We start from the raw sequence: 16,105 nt of genomic DNA on the forward strand, positions 1-16,105 counted from the left end.
GAGACTGAAACCCCGCCTTGCCCCGCCCCAGCCACGCTTTACGGCTCCGCACGCCAGTTTTGCTGCAGACGCTCCGGCTGTCGCCGCTGCCCCTGCCGCCGAGGCTGCTGCCGGTGAGGTGAGCTGGGCTGAGCTCCGCTGACCTGAGGTGTGGTGTTGGGCTGGTGCCGCGGGCAGCCGAGGACTAGGTGGAGAGCTGCGCCCGCGGGGACGGCGGGTCAGTTGCTGCTTTGTCTCCCCAGCTTGGGTGCTGTCTGCGCTGCTGCAGGGAGGCCGCCCCGGCCCGGCGAGCTGAACCAATGCTGGATCTGGAGGTGGTGCCCGAGCGCTCTCTGGGGAATGAGCAATGGGAATTCACGCTGGGTGAGTGTGGGTCCTGCTTCTGGACCTTACTCTGCTTCTCATTTCCCTCAAGGCGCTTCTTGCCTCTGACCTCTGCCCCTTATTCCCCTGCGCCTGCAGCTCGTCGCCTCCTCCGTCCTCGGCTCTTTGGGCCCCAGGCACTAAGTTACCCGCTGCTACTGGCCAGACCCTCAAGTGTGTCTCTCGTCCTGGCCTTGACGCCCTCGCCTCAGGCCTCAGCAGGGCCCCTCCTGGGGCAGTGGTACAGTAGTAATAATAACAACAATGGCCGACACGCCCCAAACACTTACTCAAAGCCAGACCCTGCGCTCCTGTGCGTAATCATCTCAAGTATGCGTCCTTGGGGCCCGAGGGCCCGTACTATTGTTTTCCAATTTACATTTTGCAGACTTAACAGCTAAGAAGTGACTGACACCCTGAAACGCCACAGTAGTCCGTCCTCCTTTACTCTTCTGGGCTGTAGGTTGCCTGGTCTGAAGGGAAAAGCTAGGGTTAGGTCCCCTAATCACATGTTAGGAACCTAGTCGAGGGAGGTGAGAAGAGTCTGTGTATTAAAGGAACTTGTGACTTGTTTCCTTCTTGTTTTTAATGTGGTCGATGTGTGTGGTGTAATCCTAAACCCAGACCTTAGCAGAGAGAGTTGAAGCTTGAATGAAATTCGAGTTCATGGAAAGTAACATTTAGTTTGTATAAAATGCGGTTTGGCCATTTTTGGGGTTTTGGCCCAGTTTTGACTCTTCCCAACATCACTACCTTTATGTGTACACATTCAGTAACTCCGGTGTATGTTTACAATGATCCAGCACTAGAAAAGGAGTGTGAAGCAGGTGTTGGTCCTCTTTGTTTGTGCAGACTTGAACTTTTGTCCCACTAATTTGGGCTACTGGACTGAGTCACCTGCTCCTTTGAGCTATAGCTCTTGCATGAATCTGGAAGACTCTTGTCAGTGGAGGCAGAGTAGAGGAGACACTGCACAATAGATGCTGGTAGGACCCTGCTGGTGCTCATTGTCTCTGTGAACTAACTGAACTACACGCCTCTGGGTAATAGGAACCGGTTTTAATGAGAGGCCTTAGCCAATTTCTCATAGCTTACACCACTCCTGTAGAGTTCTTCCCAAAATTTTAGCTGGTATGAAACACTTTGGCCTCTTGTGAAGCACCAAGAGGTTGATTGGGAGGCCGGTGTTATATTTGCCTCCAGACCCATTCACATGGGTGCTGTTTGCTTTCTATATAAGAAAGATCCTCCCCTACGCACAGCTTCTCTTACCAGTATTTCATCGGGCTGAGTGAGAACCACAGCCATAGCTTCAAACTGCTTGATGATGCATCTAGTTTTCGGATCTCAATGGTACAGAGCCTCTTAGCCAAAAGTAATGATTAGAATGTCAGTTGAAGGGGTACCTGGCTGGCTCAGTTCTTGATCCCGGGAATTGTGAGTTTGAGCCCCACATTGGGGGTAGGGTTGACTTATAAAAAATTGGGGGTAGGGTTGTCACCTGAGACCAGGATTCCTCTTTCACCCCCACCCCCCAAAAAAAGCCTGGTGGAAGAGCAAGGCTTCCTCTGTCACCTGTTGTTTAGATTCCTTAGCCCCCACTCCTAACTCTGCCAGTTTCCAGTAATCAAGGATTTGGGTAGCTCTTTCAAACTAAATAGCAAAAAAAATGAAAAGAGCTTTTCTGTACAATGACCCAGAATTGAACTTTGAGGGAAACGTCATAGAAGTGGCTTGACCTTAATGATTCTCTTGTGGGTCTTAAGAATCTGTATTTTTAGGGGTGTGTGGCTGGCCGGGTTGGTAGAACATGTGACTTGATCTCAGGGTTATAGGTTTGAGCCCCACATTGGGTGTAGAGATTACTTAATAAAATTGTTTTTAAAAATCTGCAGTTTTAAATCAGGTCTACCTGAAAGATTATGGTTATTTTCACTTCCTCAAGCTTAAAAAAAAAAAAAAATTTTCCCCCTCTCTCTCAGTCTTCTTTCTCCCCAGCCCTCAACACATCTAAACTCCAACTGGGGCTGATAGGTAGGGATAGGTCTCAGAAGTGGATCTTTGTTTTAGAATTACATTCCTAGACTAGAGAACCAGACAGTGCTTAACTAAAGTCACTAAAATCCTGTAAGGTAATTTCCATTTGCCAGTGAGGAGCAAGCTCAGAAAAGTAGAGATGAAAGGTAGGTAGCTGAACTGGGATTTCCTGCTTCCCACCCCTCTACCCTTCTGAGAATTGGCTCAGCTTTGTGTCTTAGTTCTTCTTGGTATCTGCAAATGCAGATGCATCTAGCCCTTGCCATCATCTGCCTGGCATCACAGTGGGGAGCTGCATCCAGCTTCTTGGCTGCCTTCCTGGCCTTTGTGTAATGTTGGGAGATTAGGGAAATGCCAGTAACACAGGGACAGGAAAACCTAGGCAAAGAGGAATCTCTGAGAATGCCATTGATGGCTTGACTTTACTCCCCTTGACTAGTGGTGGAGTAAAGGCAGAACAAATTAGAAATGTTTTCATTAAGACTTGGAGAATGTATTGGTGTGGAGACATGTGTCTGAACTGTTCTAGAGAAACTGAAGGCTCATTCTGTTGAAGGCAGCATATATACCTCTTGTGGATTCTGCTTACAAACATAAATTGAATAGGAAATGGTCATATGCACTGAAGAGCTTAGTCTAGTGTGAGGGAAGGGTTACAGAAATAGTATATTTTATTAAAATGAGGTAGAAGTTGTATAGGGTTCTTTGGAAGGGGAGAAAGAACTTGATCTGACCTGGGGATTCGGGGGGGGCTTTCTTCAAGCCACAGGAACCAGTGCATACCTGGATCCAGTGAGCACCAGGAAAGCTCTATCAGAAATCTGCCAGATTTCTCTTCTACAGTGTCTCTATAGACATAAATTTTCCAGTCAAATTCAAAACAAAACAATGGGAAAGATTGTGTGTGTAGGGAACTATAAGCCATTGGTATTATAATTAGAACATGCTGTACTGATGAAAGAAGAAAGTAGGTTTTCCAGATTCCCAGTGCTCTTTGGTTTTAGCTGCCTGGGACACTACCAAGGAGTTTGGGGTCCAGTGGAAAAGAGGGTATCTATTAGTGAAGTGTGTTGTGGACATGGATTTAGGAAGAAAGTTAGAGACTAGATTTGGGGAGGTAGAGAAGGAGAAGGAATGTGAAAGAGTGGTCACCAGGGTCTGTGGTACAGGACTTACATGTCCCATAATTGTTTTGTTTCACTCAATCAGAGCTCAATAGATACATAGGACCACCTGCTAGGCACAGTGATTGGGTGCTGGGGATACAGCAGTGAGTAAGACAGATAATGTTTCCGTCCTCAAGGTATACCAGAGACGAATAGATAAACTGGATAGGAGGCTTCATTAGATAAGGCGGTTGCGGATGTGAGTCAAGAACTAAAGAATGAGAAGAAACCAATTATGGGAAGAACACTACCTCAGAATCTGAACTAGCTCAAAGGGCTAGGATAGGAAAGAGTTTGACGTGTCCTTGGAACAAAGGAGGCATGATGAGCAGTGGAAAGAAAAATGGAAGTGGACAAGATCCAGAATATTCAGGAACTTTAGGTGGTAGCATGTTATTTGAGTTTTATTACTCTATAATGAGAAACCATTGGAGGATTATAAGCAGGTAAATGGGGATCCCTGGGTGGCGCAGCGGTTTACCGCCTGCCTTTGGCCCAGGGTGCCATCCTGGAGACCCGGGATCAAATCCCACATCGGGCTCCCGGTGCATGGAGCCTGCTTCTCCCTCTGCCTATGTCTCTGCCTCTCTCTCTCTCTCTCTGTGTGACTATCATAAATAAATAAAAATTAAAAAAAAAAAAAGCAGGTAAATGATGAGATCTGTAAGACATAGGATATATATACAGGTTAGAAGGCTGACATACACTCCAAACTCATTTTGGGTCTAGGTAACTGTTAAAACTGGAACAGTCCTAGTTTCTTTGCCATTCATATGGTTGGTTCCCTTTAGAGGCTTTTTGTAGCCTTCCTTTATCAGCAGCTGAGTGACAACTGACCATCGTAGCTGGTTTGTCTCCTCTAGGTGGATTCCTCTCCTGGTGACTCAGGATTTGAGGACCTGAAGATTCCAAGGCCAGAGATTTGATGTGGTTAAGTAGAAAAGAATCCTCCCTTGAGAAACTGATTTGTAGGACAGCCCTGGTGGCTCACCGTTTAAGCGACTGCCTTTGGCTCAGGTCCTGATCCTGGAGTCCGGGGATTGAGTCCCACTTCGAGCTCCCTGCATGGAGCCTGCTTCTCTCTCTATGTCTCTGCCTCCCTCTCTCTCTTTCTCTCTCTCTCTCTGTGTCTCTCATGAATAAATAAATTTAAAAATCTTAAAAAAGAGAGAGAAAGAAAAGAAAGATACAAACTGATTTGTGCCATGTGGGTCAGAGAAGCCATGTGGCCTTCTATTTCTCAACACCTAACTGAGCTTATCTGTCTGTTCCACATGGATGCTTGCCCATTCATTTTGGGAGAGATAGCATAGAAACTTCTCCATTTCAAGAATGGCAAAGCTGAGTGATGCGTCCAACTTGGTCATATTCTCAACAAACATTTATTAAACCTTTACTGTGTACCAGGCCCTATATTATAGAAGGTTAGAAAGTGCCTTGTGTTAAGGTCTGATTTCCTCCAACTTTCTTCAGACTGTAGAATGGACCATCAAATGAAGGCAGGGTTAGATCATTGTCTAAATGTAGACAAACCATGTTTTTATAACCTTCTATTCTCTGTGTAAGCTCTTTTCTGCACATCTGTCCTAGAATCAGAGGTACACTGATCTTGAATGGAAGCCACTGTGCTTGCCTGAGGTCATATGGTGGTCCTTCCTCCCTTTCTCTTATTACCTACTCCATTATCCTTCAGCTCTGTTGAATAAATATTTATTCAACAGCCACTATGTGGTCAAGCCTGTACTGGGTGCTGGGGATCCAGAGAGTGGTGAATAACACCACTATCCTTGGGTTCATAAAGCTATGAGTCTTTGACTTTGGATTTAGTCTGAGACTTTGTTTTGAATTGCCTCTGTGAATTTCTTCTTGTTTGAAATATAAGAAACTCTGAAAACATACTTTTTTGTATTCCCTGGTAGTCCTTGGGATCTTAAAGATACTGGATTTCTTTTTTTTTTTTTTTTTTAATTTTTATTTATTTATGATAGTCACACAGAGAGAGAGAGAGAGGCAGAGACATAGGCAGAGGGAGAAGCAGGCTCCATGCACCGGGAGCCTGACGTGGGATTCAATCCCCGGTCTCCAGGATCACGCCCTGGGCCAAAGGCAGGCACTAAACCGCTGCGCCACCCAGGGATCCCAGATACTGGATTTCTTAAATTGGGGGCATATATAAATTTGTTTATAATGGGCCTTGAGTTTAAAAATCAAGTATTAAGATTTAGAGGATTTGTGAGTTGATAAGGATCCAGTGAAATCCTTAGTAAAATAAGGATTCTGGTAGATCTGTGATTCTGGTAGATGTGTGATTTTTAACTTTTTAAACAAGCCCTTACAAGTCATGTGCTCCTGCAGACTCTCCTTTGAGAGGTGAGGAGACATGCCAGAGAGTAGAGGAAGGAACCTGCCCTAGGTTATATGTAATTCGTGGCAGAGTGAACCAGAACCTTGGTCTCCAGATCCATTCATGAAATCCGTGCTTTTCTCACTGTTCTTTGGTTCATGCTGACTTTGACTTCTCTGAGCCCTTTTCCTGCTCGGAATTGACACATTCCTTCTCATTTCCAGGAATCTCTTGTATATTCACTCCCTCCCCTTAAGCAATCCAACTGATCCCTTACTGCTTGCTGCTAACTTTATTCTAGCTCTTGCTGCTTACTGAAGTTTTATTTACTAATATGTTTATAGACCTGCCCTCCCATCACAGGCTTTATGGCAGAGTCTAATACCTAGTATGAAGATAGATGTCAGTAAATGAATAGCCCAAGTAACCACACAGGTATCCTTCCTTTATTTCAGGAATGCCTCTGGCTCAGGCAGTAGCCATTCTTCAGAAGCACTGTCGCATCATCAAAAATGTCCAGGTTCTCTACAGCGAACAGGTGAGTGGTAGCTGCTTTGATTACTGAAATAGCATTTCTCATCATTGAGTCACCTCCAGAGGTTGATGCTCTGGGAGAGGCAGACTGGCAGGGATTGCTAGGTCATTGTGTTTGGGAGAATCTCTAGCCCTAGTCAGTTACTAAGTACATTTTTTTTGATTCTGAAACTTTTGGTCTTGATAATCTAGTTCTGTCAGTTTTGGAAGAGCATTAATAACTGAACTTGTTTGATGTGTTTGACTTACCTGCTGGTCCTTAGACGGGGACATTTCAGTGGGTGGTTACCTCAGGGACTGTTTTATCTCCTAGGGTGCTTGCCTTCCACTTTTGTGTTTAAAATATAATCTTTTCTGCTTTGTTGATTGCTTTAGTTTGTGTTCAGAGTTGTTGCAGAGCAAATTTCTAGCCAGCAGAGCACTTCACACTTAAAAAGAAGCAGGTAGGGATCCCTGGGTGGCGCAGCGGTTTGGCGCCTGCCTTTGGCCTGGGGCACGATCCTGGAGACCCAGGATCGAATCCCACGTCGGGCTCCCTGCATGGAGCCTGCTTCTCCCTCTACCTGTGTCTCTGCCTCTCTGTCTCTCTCTGTGTAACTATCATGAATAAATAAATAAAAATCTTTAAAAAAAAAAAAAAAAAGAAGCAGGTATAGCTCACTACTTTAGTGAGAATGCTCAGATACATCAGATCATATATCAGAACATTGGCTTCAAATTAATGGACATATTTCATATTTTGCCTTTTGGGGGGGGTCTGATTTATGGTATTCTCTATTAAATGTTGGTCAATTGTGCCAGGAATTAACCCCTATAATAATAATGTTGCATATATCTACAAAGACGTTTTCCATTTCCAGAAAAAGTGGATATGTTATATCAGAGGACTTTCTGAACATTCGGGTTTTTTGTGTTTGGTTTTATAAGTAAAGTTAGAGACTGTTATTTATGGGCTTTTAGAAATAGGATTCCTATCTCTCTAAAAATGCAATCTACCTTGTACTGAACTCTCTGAAACCTGTGATTTTTCTGTGACATAGACTATGTGTTGCTGTGTGGAGCAACATTTATGGTGTCCTATGTCTCACAAATCTTAGGGAATAAATAGTTTTGAGCCTGTACATGCTATAAGATGTCCTCTTTGGCTTTTCTGAGACCTTTTAAGTACCGTTTTTGATGATTTTAGTTCTATTTGTTCCAATGAGTTTCAGATCCTAAAACAAGTAACAGTTTATTTTTGACATGAAGAATGTTGTGGATTAGAGGTAAGATTTCTCTGAGGCTTTCCAGTTTGTCCTAGTGTCAGAGTTGAGCCTCTTATCTATGTCCAAACATTACAGTCTGTACAATAATACTTCTCTGCCAGCCCAGTGAGAGAGACCCTATATGAGGGATCTTCCTGAGACAGGGAATTCATAATATCCAAGCAAGTGCTTAGATATTCTTGTGGTGCCTACCACATAACAAGGGACTTCTAAGAATGGGCCAGGGGATTCCTTGAGCCACAGTATCAAAGTGTTTTCTCATTTATAAAATGAAGGATCGTGACTTTTCCTCTTTGTTGTACTCAGATGATCCCTAACCTACTCTGACTTTCAGCGTTACACCATGAGGGAATTACTCAACAATTAACAACCATCCAAACAGGGATAATGGGCTTGCTTCTTGAGCTTATAACTCCTACACATTCAGTTAAATCAGTTTTGGACACCCCAAAATTAGATACATCTGAAAATAGGCTTAAGCAGTTTTTTGTTTTTTGTTTTTTTAATTTATTTATGATAGGCACACAGTGAGAGAGAGAGAGGCAGAGACACAGGCAGAGGGAGAAGCAGGCTCCATGCACCGGGAGCCCGACGTGGGATTCGATCCCGGGTCTCCAGGATCGCGCCCTGGGCCAAAGGCAGGCGCCAAACTGCTGCGCCACCCAGGGATCCCGCTTAAGCAGTTTTTAAGAACGAAGTTTGTAAAAAAAAAAAAGAACGAAGTTTGTTTCTAATATCACTGTCTTTGTTGTCTGTTGTTCCAGTCTTTGGGTATATATAGTAGTTTTAGCATTAAGCTCATTTCCTGATATCTTCTAAGCAGCTGGAATCAATTGGAAAACGTGGGCTTAGTCTAGACCTTGGTTCAGATCGTTGCTCTTTCTGTTTCTTAGCCGTTCAACTTTTGGCAGGTTAATAACCTGTCTGGTTCTCCTTCTGTAATGTGGATATTCTATTACAAGTTTCCTTGTAATAGAATAATCTTTTTCAAACTTTTATTTATTGGGCAGCCCCAGTGGCCCAGCGGTTTAGTGCCACCTTCAGCCCGGGGTGTGATCCTGGAGACCTGAAATCAAGTCCCGCATCAGGCGGGCTCCCTGCCTGGAGCCTGCTTCTCCCTCTACCTATGTCTCTGCCTCTCTCTCTCCCTCTCTCTGTGTGTCTCATGAATAAATAAATAAATAAAATATTTTAAAAATAAAATAAAATAAAATTTTATTTATTTCTTTTAAGTAATCTCTACACCCAGTGTGGGGCTCTGAGTCATGACCCCAGGATCAAGAGTTGAATACTTCTCTGACCAAACCAGCCAAGTGCCCTAGAATAGAATAATCTTTTGATGAGGATCAAGAGGAGGTGGTCTCTCAGAGCTCTGATGCAGTGCTTCTTCTTTTTTTTTTTTTTTTTAAAGATTTTACTTATTTATTCATGAGAGACACAGAAAGAGGCAGAGACATAGGCAGAGGGAGAGAAGCAGGCCCCTCACAGGGAGCCTGGTGCAAGACTCGATCCCAGGACCCCGGGATCACGCCCTGAGCTGAAGGCAGATGTTCAACTGCTGATCCACCCAGGCGTCCCTGATGCAGTGCTTCTTAAATTGAGCCCTGACTTCCTCTGCCCTCCTTCCTTTCCTTTCCCATTTGTCTCTTTGCTCCCATCAAGTGTGAAGAATAGTTTGGCCCCATTAAATGTTAGAAATATCTTCTTGTCTCTAGCAAATCACACCTTGGAAGTTAAATGTGCATATCAAGTAGGTCCCATCTTTCTTAGGAGAAAAAAATGTTAACAGTTAAGAGCAAACAGCTTTACTAAACTGTTTCATATGGAGGACTGTGTAGTTCTGGGTCACTCGAAGGGCCTGCTTAAACACCACGTAGTTACAGGTATACTTTGGTTCTGGAGATATACTAATAAAATAATAGTTGTGAGGATAATTTGCTCACTTTTGAAAATTGTCTAGTTATGTCCTGAATTGTAACCATGCTGGGAGGAAAATGATTAGATCTTGGGAGAGTGTAAGAAAATTCAGATCCTCCCATCATTCTCCTCCAAGCAAGGATCTTTAAGGATGCTAAAATGTTGCTTCATCCTGCTTAGTGTCATGGAATAGCCCTCTCAGAAATGTGTTCTGGGGGGCGGCCCGGGTGGCTCAACAGTTTTGCGCAGCCTAGCCTTCGGCCCAGGGCGTGATCCTGGGGACCTGGGATCGAGTCCCACATCGGGCTCCCTGCATGGAGTCTGCCTCTCTTCTCTGCCTCTCTCTCAGTCTCTCATGACTGAATAAATTAAAAAATTTTTAAAAAAGAAGAGAAAAAGAAATGTGTTCTGGGTTGAGAATAAGTAGGCTAAGGTCAGGATTCATTGTTGTATTATCTTGCTTAGACCTAATTTTTTTAGACATTCATACAGGCCTACTGGAAAATTACATCCTTTCTTCTAGTGTTTGCTGGGCCTGGTGGTGCCGCCCGGGCCTGCTACTGTGTGAAGATCACTGGGGTAGAAGGGAGCAGTCTGAACTAATCTCAGAGGGCTCTTGGAGATAATTTTTCCAGTGAGGCCCACACCAGTGGCACCTGGCCTTCCAGCCTGCATCTCTATCTCTGACAGCGACATTTCTGTCATTCACTGTGCCTACCTTGGGAGGTTCTATAAAGAAACTTCTAAACTCTTTTAAGAGCTGTGTGCCAATTTCAAGCTTGGTTCAGGGCTACGGAATGTCTTCAGATGTCAAGTCCTTGAATTGGTTGCATTGGAGCAAAAGCAGGCTGGTGATGCAGACATGATGAGAGAGTGCTGGATACTAAGTGCTGTGCTTGGTGCCTTTTCTCTTGCTATCTAGACCTACTACCTCTGTTCCCACAACCACCCTGGAGGGAAGGGATAATGGTATTCCCATGAAGAAACTAGAGCTCAGAGAAGTTTTGAGAGTCACTTAAGGTCACCAGCTCACCAGTACTCAAGGCCAGCTCTGTCCACTCCTTTGTGCTGCTTGCTACTCCCTTCCCCATAGGACTCAGAAGGGACAAATGAAGAAATATGACTCCTTAGACCTTAGATTTGGGCTTTCAGAAAAAAGCACATGTGATATGGGATGGTCAGGAGAGGGAAGGAAGGAGCAAGAGTATCATCTCATACACAAACATCACAAGATATTTCTTTGTCTTGGAACATGGCCTAAAGCAGTCAAAGTATAGAACATTTCCTGTGGATGGTACAAACAGCCTGGAAGTGAATGGACGTAGGTTCAGCTGACATGCAGTGAATACTACCTGCCAAGTTTGGGTCCTAGCAAGGCCCTTTTACCCGGCCTGTGTACCTCATTGGCTGCTCTGTAGGTTTGATAAGTAAACCCACGCTATAGATGTAGATCCTGGACTCTCAAAAGAAAATGGTTTATATACTCACATAATCTTGGTCCTTTCCCTCAGGTACTATTACTAGAAGCCTAAAAAAAGAGGCTCTTTTCAACCAGTATTAGGAAACAGCAGTTCAGGCTGGAAGCAGAGGATACCTCATTCATACAACAGTTTCTTACTTGGGCGAGGGAAGGGCTGTCTGCACTTCCATAATCCCTGTGCATTGCATTTAGATTTGTAAGGTTTTTGGTAGTTGCTGTTGAGTAAATTGTTTACAGTGCTTTATTTTTGTTTTGTAGTCTCCTCTAAGCCATGACCTCATCCTTAACCTGACTCAGGATGGAATCAAACTGCTGTTTGATGCTTTCAATCAGAGACTTAAGGTAACTATGATTGACAACTAAAATTGCACGTCAGGCTGATTAATACATGCTTTTGTAAGATGTTTCTGAAACTAATAAGTCAGAGTAGACTCTTGTGATTCAGAGTCCACCATAGTCTAGGGAACTGAAGCTGTGCCTGCTACCCTACAAAAAGGGAAGCTGAGGGTGGGGTGTAGTGGTTAGAAAGAGGCTGGGAAGGACTCTAATCTCAGGCTCCAGAAGTGAAAGGAGAAAAGTGTTGGAGATTTGGGGAATATGCTATGGGGAGGGTACTCAAGTTACTCAATTTAAGGAAAGTGAGAGTAGAGCTAAGTGTTTGACACAGATTATTCCAAGTCTTAAAAGTTTAGGATACTGAAAATGGGTCCTAACTGCAGAATAGGACCAAAAAGTTTTTGTATCTTGTTTTACTTCATTCTTAAGTCAAACAGTATGACTTGGAAGGTGAAAAATGGAACTGTTCTTCATAAAATGCTGGGGCTTAGGGCTTAACACCACTAGCAATGAGTTGGTTCTTTAACCCCCTTGAGGATATGTAAATAAACAACTTGGTGGTGTATAGGGTTTGTCTTAATTGCTGTTCAAGTGCAATTTACTAACACCTGTTTCAGTCTAGGATGTTTTTAATACACTATTTACGAATGTCTGGGCTTCACAGATTAGTCATGTGACACTAGACTCATGCCTCAGAGTCACAAGGTTGAATGTGGCTCTGGGCAGTGGCATACCAGAGCGGTTGTCCTGGTTAGGCCATGCCTTTCCAAAAGACTTGGGTACTTCCTATTTCTTGTAATCCCATCCCAAGTGAGCTGCTAAGGAAACAAGACAGAACATGGAGAAGGAATCTGTACATTAAATGAGAATTCCTCATTTATGATGGCTCTTCAAAAGCAAATGTGAACATTCTTAACCTCACAACTTACCTTGCCTCTCCTTGTGGACACATTCATCTTGTCCTTCCTGACCAGAAGTTTCACAGTGGGAAAGGAAAGAGGATGGTCATCAGTGTGGCTTCATTACAAATTGGGGGAAACATAATCTGGAAACAACTTTACAAAGAGTTATTTGTCTCAGCTTGGTAAGTCCACTTTAGGAAACATAACTCCAAAAGTTTATGGGGAAGGTAATGTTGCCAGATATTTATAGCAGGGCTTTTCATAGTAATGAAAAACTGGAAAAAATGGATAACAAAGGGGAATGGCTAGACAGCCTGTCATAAAATCATAGCATGGTGAAGACAGTGTCATATATTTAGTGAGTACTTGGTACAAGTGAAGTACGTGGTTAAGTGCTTCCCATACATTTCCTAACTTAGCAAGCCTGTGAGTAATACTGTTTTATCAGCGAAACAGTAGAGAGAGGATGAGTGGTCTGCCAAGCTTTTAACCCTGAATTAATAAGTTAATTAATTCAGTGTGTGGTGGCCACTGGCAGTAGAAATGACTTAGCTTCTGTTGTTGTGTATGGGAAATAATGTGATACAAGCTGAAGAAAATTGTGTGAGCACACTATGGAGAACTGTGAGGAATGGAAGTACATTTGAATGGGAAAGGAAATAAATAGAACCTTTTCTTCTGCTTTTTGTAGGGTCCCTATGAAGGGGGTGGGGGCTGGGGCCCTGAGCCTCTGGAAACAGAGAAAGCATTCTCAGGTGCCCTTGGTTAGCATCAGGTTTGACATGCCCTTCTGCCTGCCCCTCATTCCCGCACTTAAGAATCCACCTCTCCCTGATTCCTTGACTCCCTGACTGTAAGAAAGCTTTGTGGAATGAGGCTTCACAAATCTCAACTTTTACAGCTACCTATCTTTTCCTTTCCTATCTTGGCTGCTGTCTTGGCTTCTGCTCTGGGGAAATCAAAGTATTTTCCAGCCCAGAGGGTGGTAGATCATGGACTTTTGACTTCCCTAGCTGCTTGTCCCCATGGCTTAGCAAGCTCCATGGACCAAAATCTGCTTGTTGATTATTCTTGGTGACATGAAGGACTCCAAGATGGTTAGCACCTGGGGTCTCTTGCCACAAGTACCATCATACATAGGCCCTGTGATTAACTCCGGTCCACTGTTCTTGCATTAGACAGGCCAGGTTGAAACACCCATAAGTGTTGGTCTTGGTTATTGGCAGGTGGGTAACAATGAGACAGAAGGAACATCATTGAGGCCTACCCCCACAGGGTGAATGGTGGGTCATTAGCCAGCTGTAGGGGTGGCAATCAGGGAGGCAGTTGTCTGCTCCTGCTATATAAGCAAGGCTTCTGGCTGAAGGTTGAGGCTCTCTGCCAGCATGAGGCCCTGGCCTTCGTGAAATGGCATACCAGTTTGGCATGATACAGGCTTTCTGAAGGGGACACTACGTATCTTATGAATCACAGCTGTTCGCCTGTCCTTCCTTGTATGACCTCTCTTGGTACCTCTTTTCATGCTTTCTAGCTTCATATTGCCCTTAGCCAGCTTCGTAACAATCAGACTTGCCTGATGTTTTAAGTACCTTTCCTGTGTGAAGTAATAAGCCAGACCTTAAAGGGCTTAACTTAGTGAGACTGGGAACAGCATACACAAGTAGTGTGGGAAAAGAGGTGATTGAAGTGCTGTGACAGCCCAGCAGAGGGAGTTACTCTTAGCACCACGTAGGATCAGAATAGCTGCATTTAATTAAGAGGTGCCCAACTTGTGGTTTAGTGTTAGGATCATTAAATAAAGTTAGCAGTAAGGTCTGGCCAAGAGTAGACTGCCTATTATGTCTCATTTTCTATGGCAATGCTAGATGCTTTTCTAGACACAGGGCCCCACAGCCCCTTCTAGGATGAGGCTCAGATTGTCAGGGGAAGTGGACGTTGAATCAGCTCTGCTTGTTCCTCTATAGTGAGCGCCAGGACTCCCAACTGGAGGATAGTAGCTGGTGCTCCAGGCCCCGGCCAGCCATGCTTCTGGCTACCAAGCCCTTGCTACATTGGCATAGAAGACTTCCTAGTGCTCATTACTTGGCACCACTAGTGGCTGAGTGTTCAATACCTTTGTCTCTGCCCTGAGTTCTTGGCATTTAATCCAAAGCTGAACCCCTTGAAATGACACGAGGGTCCTAAGGTATTCCAGGTGCCCTTCAATAGAGATGTATGAATATTGTCCCACTTGTCCTAACCTAATGTAATATGACTTCTTTTTTAGCAGGATAGATCTCCTCCAATCCTTTTGTTTTGTAAGCTACAGTATTTTAAAGTGTTTTTCAAAGTGATCTGATTTGGGGTTTTGCTAATGCAGCAAAGCTTGGAATAGAAGGAAGAAGGCTCAGTATCCAAAGGTACAACTTTAACCTTTAAGCTACATGATTTGTTTTGTGGAGGATTTCACTCTTCCATATGTGTAGCACTCTGTATGATAGAGTAGTAGATTAGTTATAGGAACTTGACCTGCTGCATACATGGATATATGTGGAACAGTCCACTAGAAGAAAGAAAAGGAGAGGTTATACTGTGTGTGTAGCATGAGTTTTTCCTCTAGATTTAAAAATGAGAACAAAACATAATGTGTGGTGCTTCAAGAAAATTCTGAATAGTGATAGATTTCTTTTTCTTCACTATTCTATAAATGTCTTTTTTTTTTTTTTAAGATTTTATTTTTTAAGTGATATAACCCATCAAAGGGCTCAAACTCACAACCCTGAGATCAAGATTCACATGCTCTACCGACTTAGCCAGCCAGGCATCCCTTTATAAGTGTCTTTTTAGTCAATCTTTTTCAATTGCAGAGTATTACAGCGCTTAAACCTTTGATTTTTTTTTTTTCAAGGTGATTGAAGTATATGACTTGACTAAAGTAAAGTTAAAATATTGGTAAGTTTACTCCCCTGCTGGTCTATGCCGCAGGATTGGTACATATGGAGTTTATCTATTATGCTCATTAAGTTAATAAAGGATTCCCATCCATAGCAGTTTCCATGATTTCCTCAGGCAGCCTCCAAGCCTACTTAGCTTTCTGGAGAAGAGAAGGAAATCTTGTTTAAGGACATGCTGTGTGTAAAACACTTCTCATATATGTCAGTTTATTTAGTCCTCACAACAAAGGACCTCAGGTTAGAGGTGATGTGACTATCTTCTAGGTCACAGATGCTGCCTGCCCCCCACAACCATAGGTCTGACTTCAAAGCCTATGTATGCTAAAGAGAATGCCAAAGGGATCACTATTTAGGAGCCAAAATCTACCTTTTTTTTTTTTTTTAAAGATTTATTTAGAGAGTGCAGTGGGGAGGGGCAGAGGGGAGAGAGAGAGTCCTAAGCAGACTCTGCACTGAGTGTGAAGTCCAACCCAAGGCTCAATCTCACAATCCTGAGATGACCTAAGCCAAAACCAAAAGTCATATGCTTAACCAGCTGTGCCACCCATTTTTCTTTTTCTTTTCTTTTTTCTTTAAGATTTTATTTATGTATTTGAAAGAGTAAGCACATGAGTGCATGGGGGAGGGGGGAGAGGGAGAGGGAAAAGGAGAAGTAAGACTTCTTGAGGACATGGACCCCACCATGGGGCTTAAGATCACGACCTGAGACAAAACCAAAAGTTGGACACTCAACCAACTGAGCCACCCAGGTGCCCCTGAAATCTACTTTTTAGAAGGAAAACAAGAATGCCTGTAGCATAAAAGAAATATTTGAGCCCCCATTATGGC

General features: G+C 43.6%; 1 protein-coding gene across 2 annotated transcripts in view; it reads left to right on the forward strand.

Annotated features, from left to right (window-relative positions):
* Positions 1–16,105, forward strand: part of PHAF1 (phagophore assembly factor 1) — a 28,792-nt gene continuing 12,687 nt past the window's right edge. Inside the window, exons 1-5 of one of the 2 annotated variants that reach the window (XM_072814487.1) lie at positions 1–118; positions 243–363; positions 6,366–6,448; positions 11,365–11,448; positions 15,232–15,275. In XM_072814487.1, coding sequence (XP_072670588.1) covers positions 300–363; positions 6,366–6,448; positions 11,365–11,448; positions 15,232–15,275 — 275 coding nt within the window. In that variant the 5' untranslated portion in view covers positions 1–118; positions 243–299. Of the gene's footprint in view, positions 149–242; positions 364–6,365; positions 6,449–11,364; positions 11,449–15,231; positions 15,276–16,105 lie in introns of both variants that reach the window. The other variant, XM_072814492.1, reaches the window with a different exon arrangement.

Source organism: Canis lupus, chromosome 3 (genome assembly GCF_048164855.1).
Source record: "Canis lupus baileyi chromosome 3, mCanLup2.hap1, whole genome shotgun sequence".
NCBI lineage: Eukaryota > Metazoa > Chordata > Mammalia > Carnivora > Canidae > Canis > Canis lupus.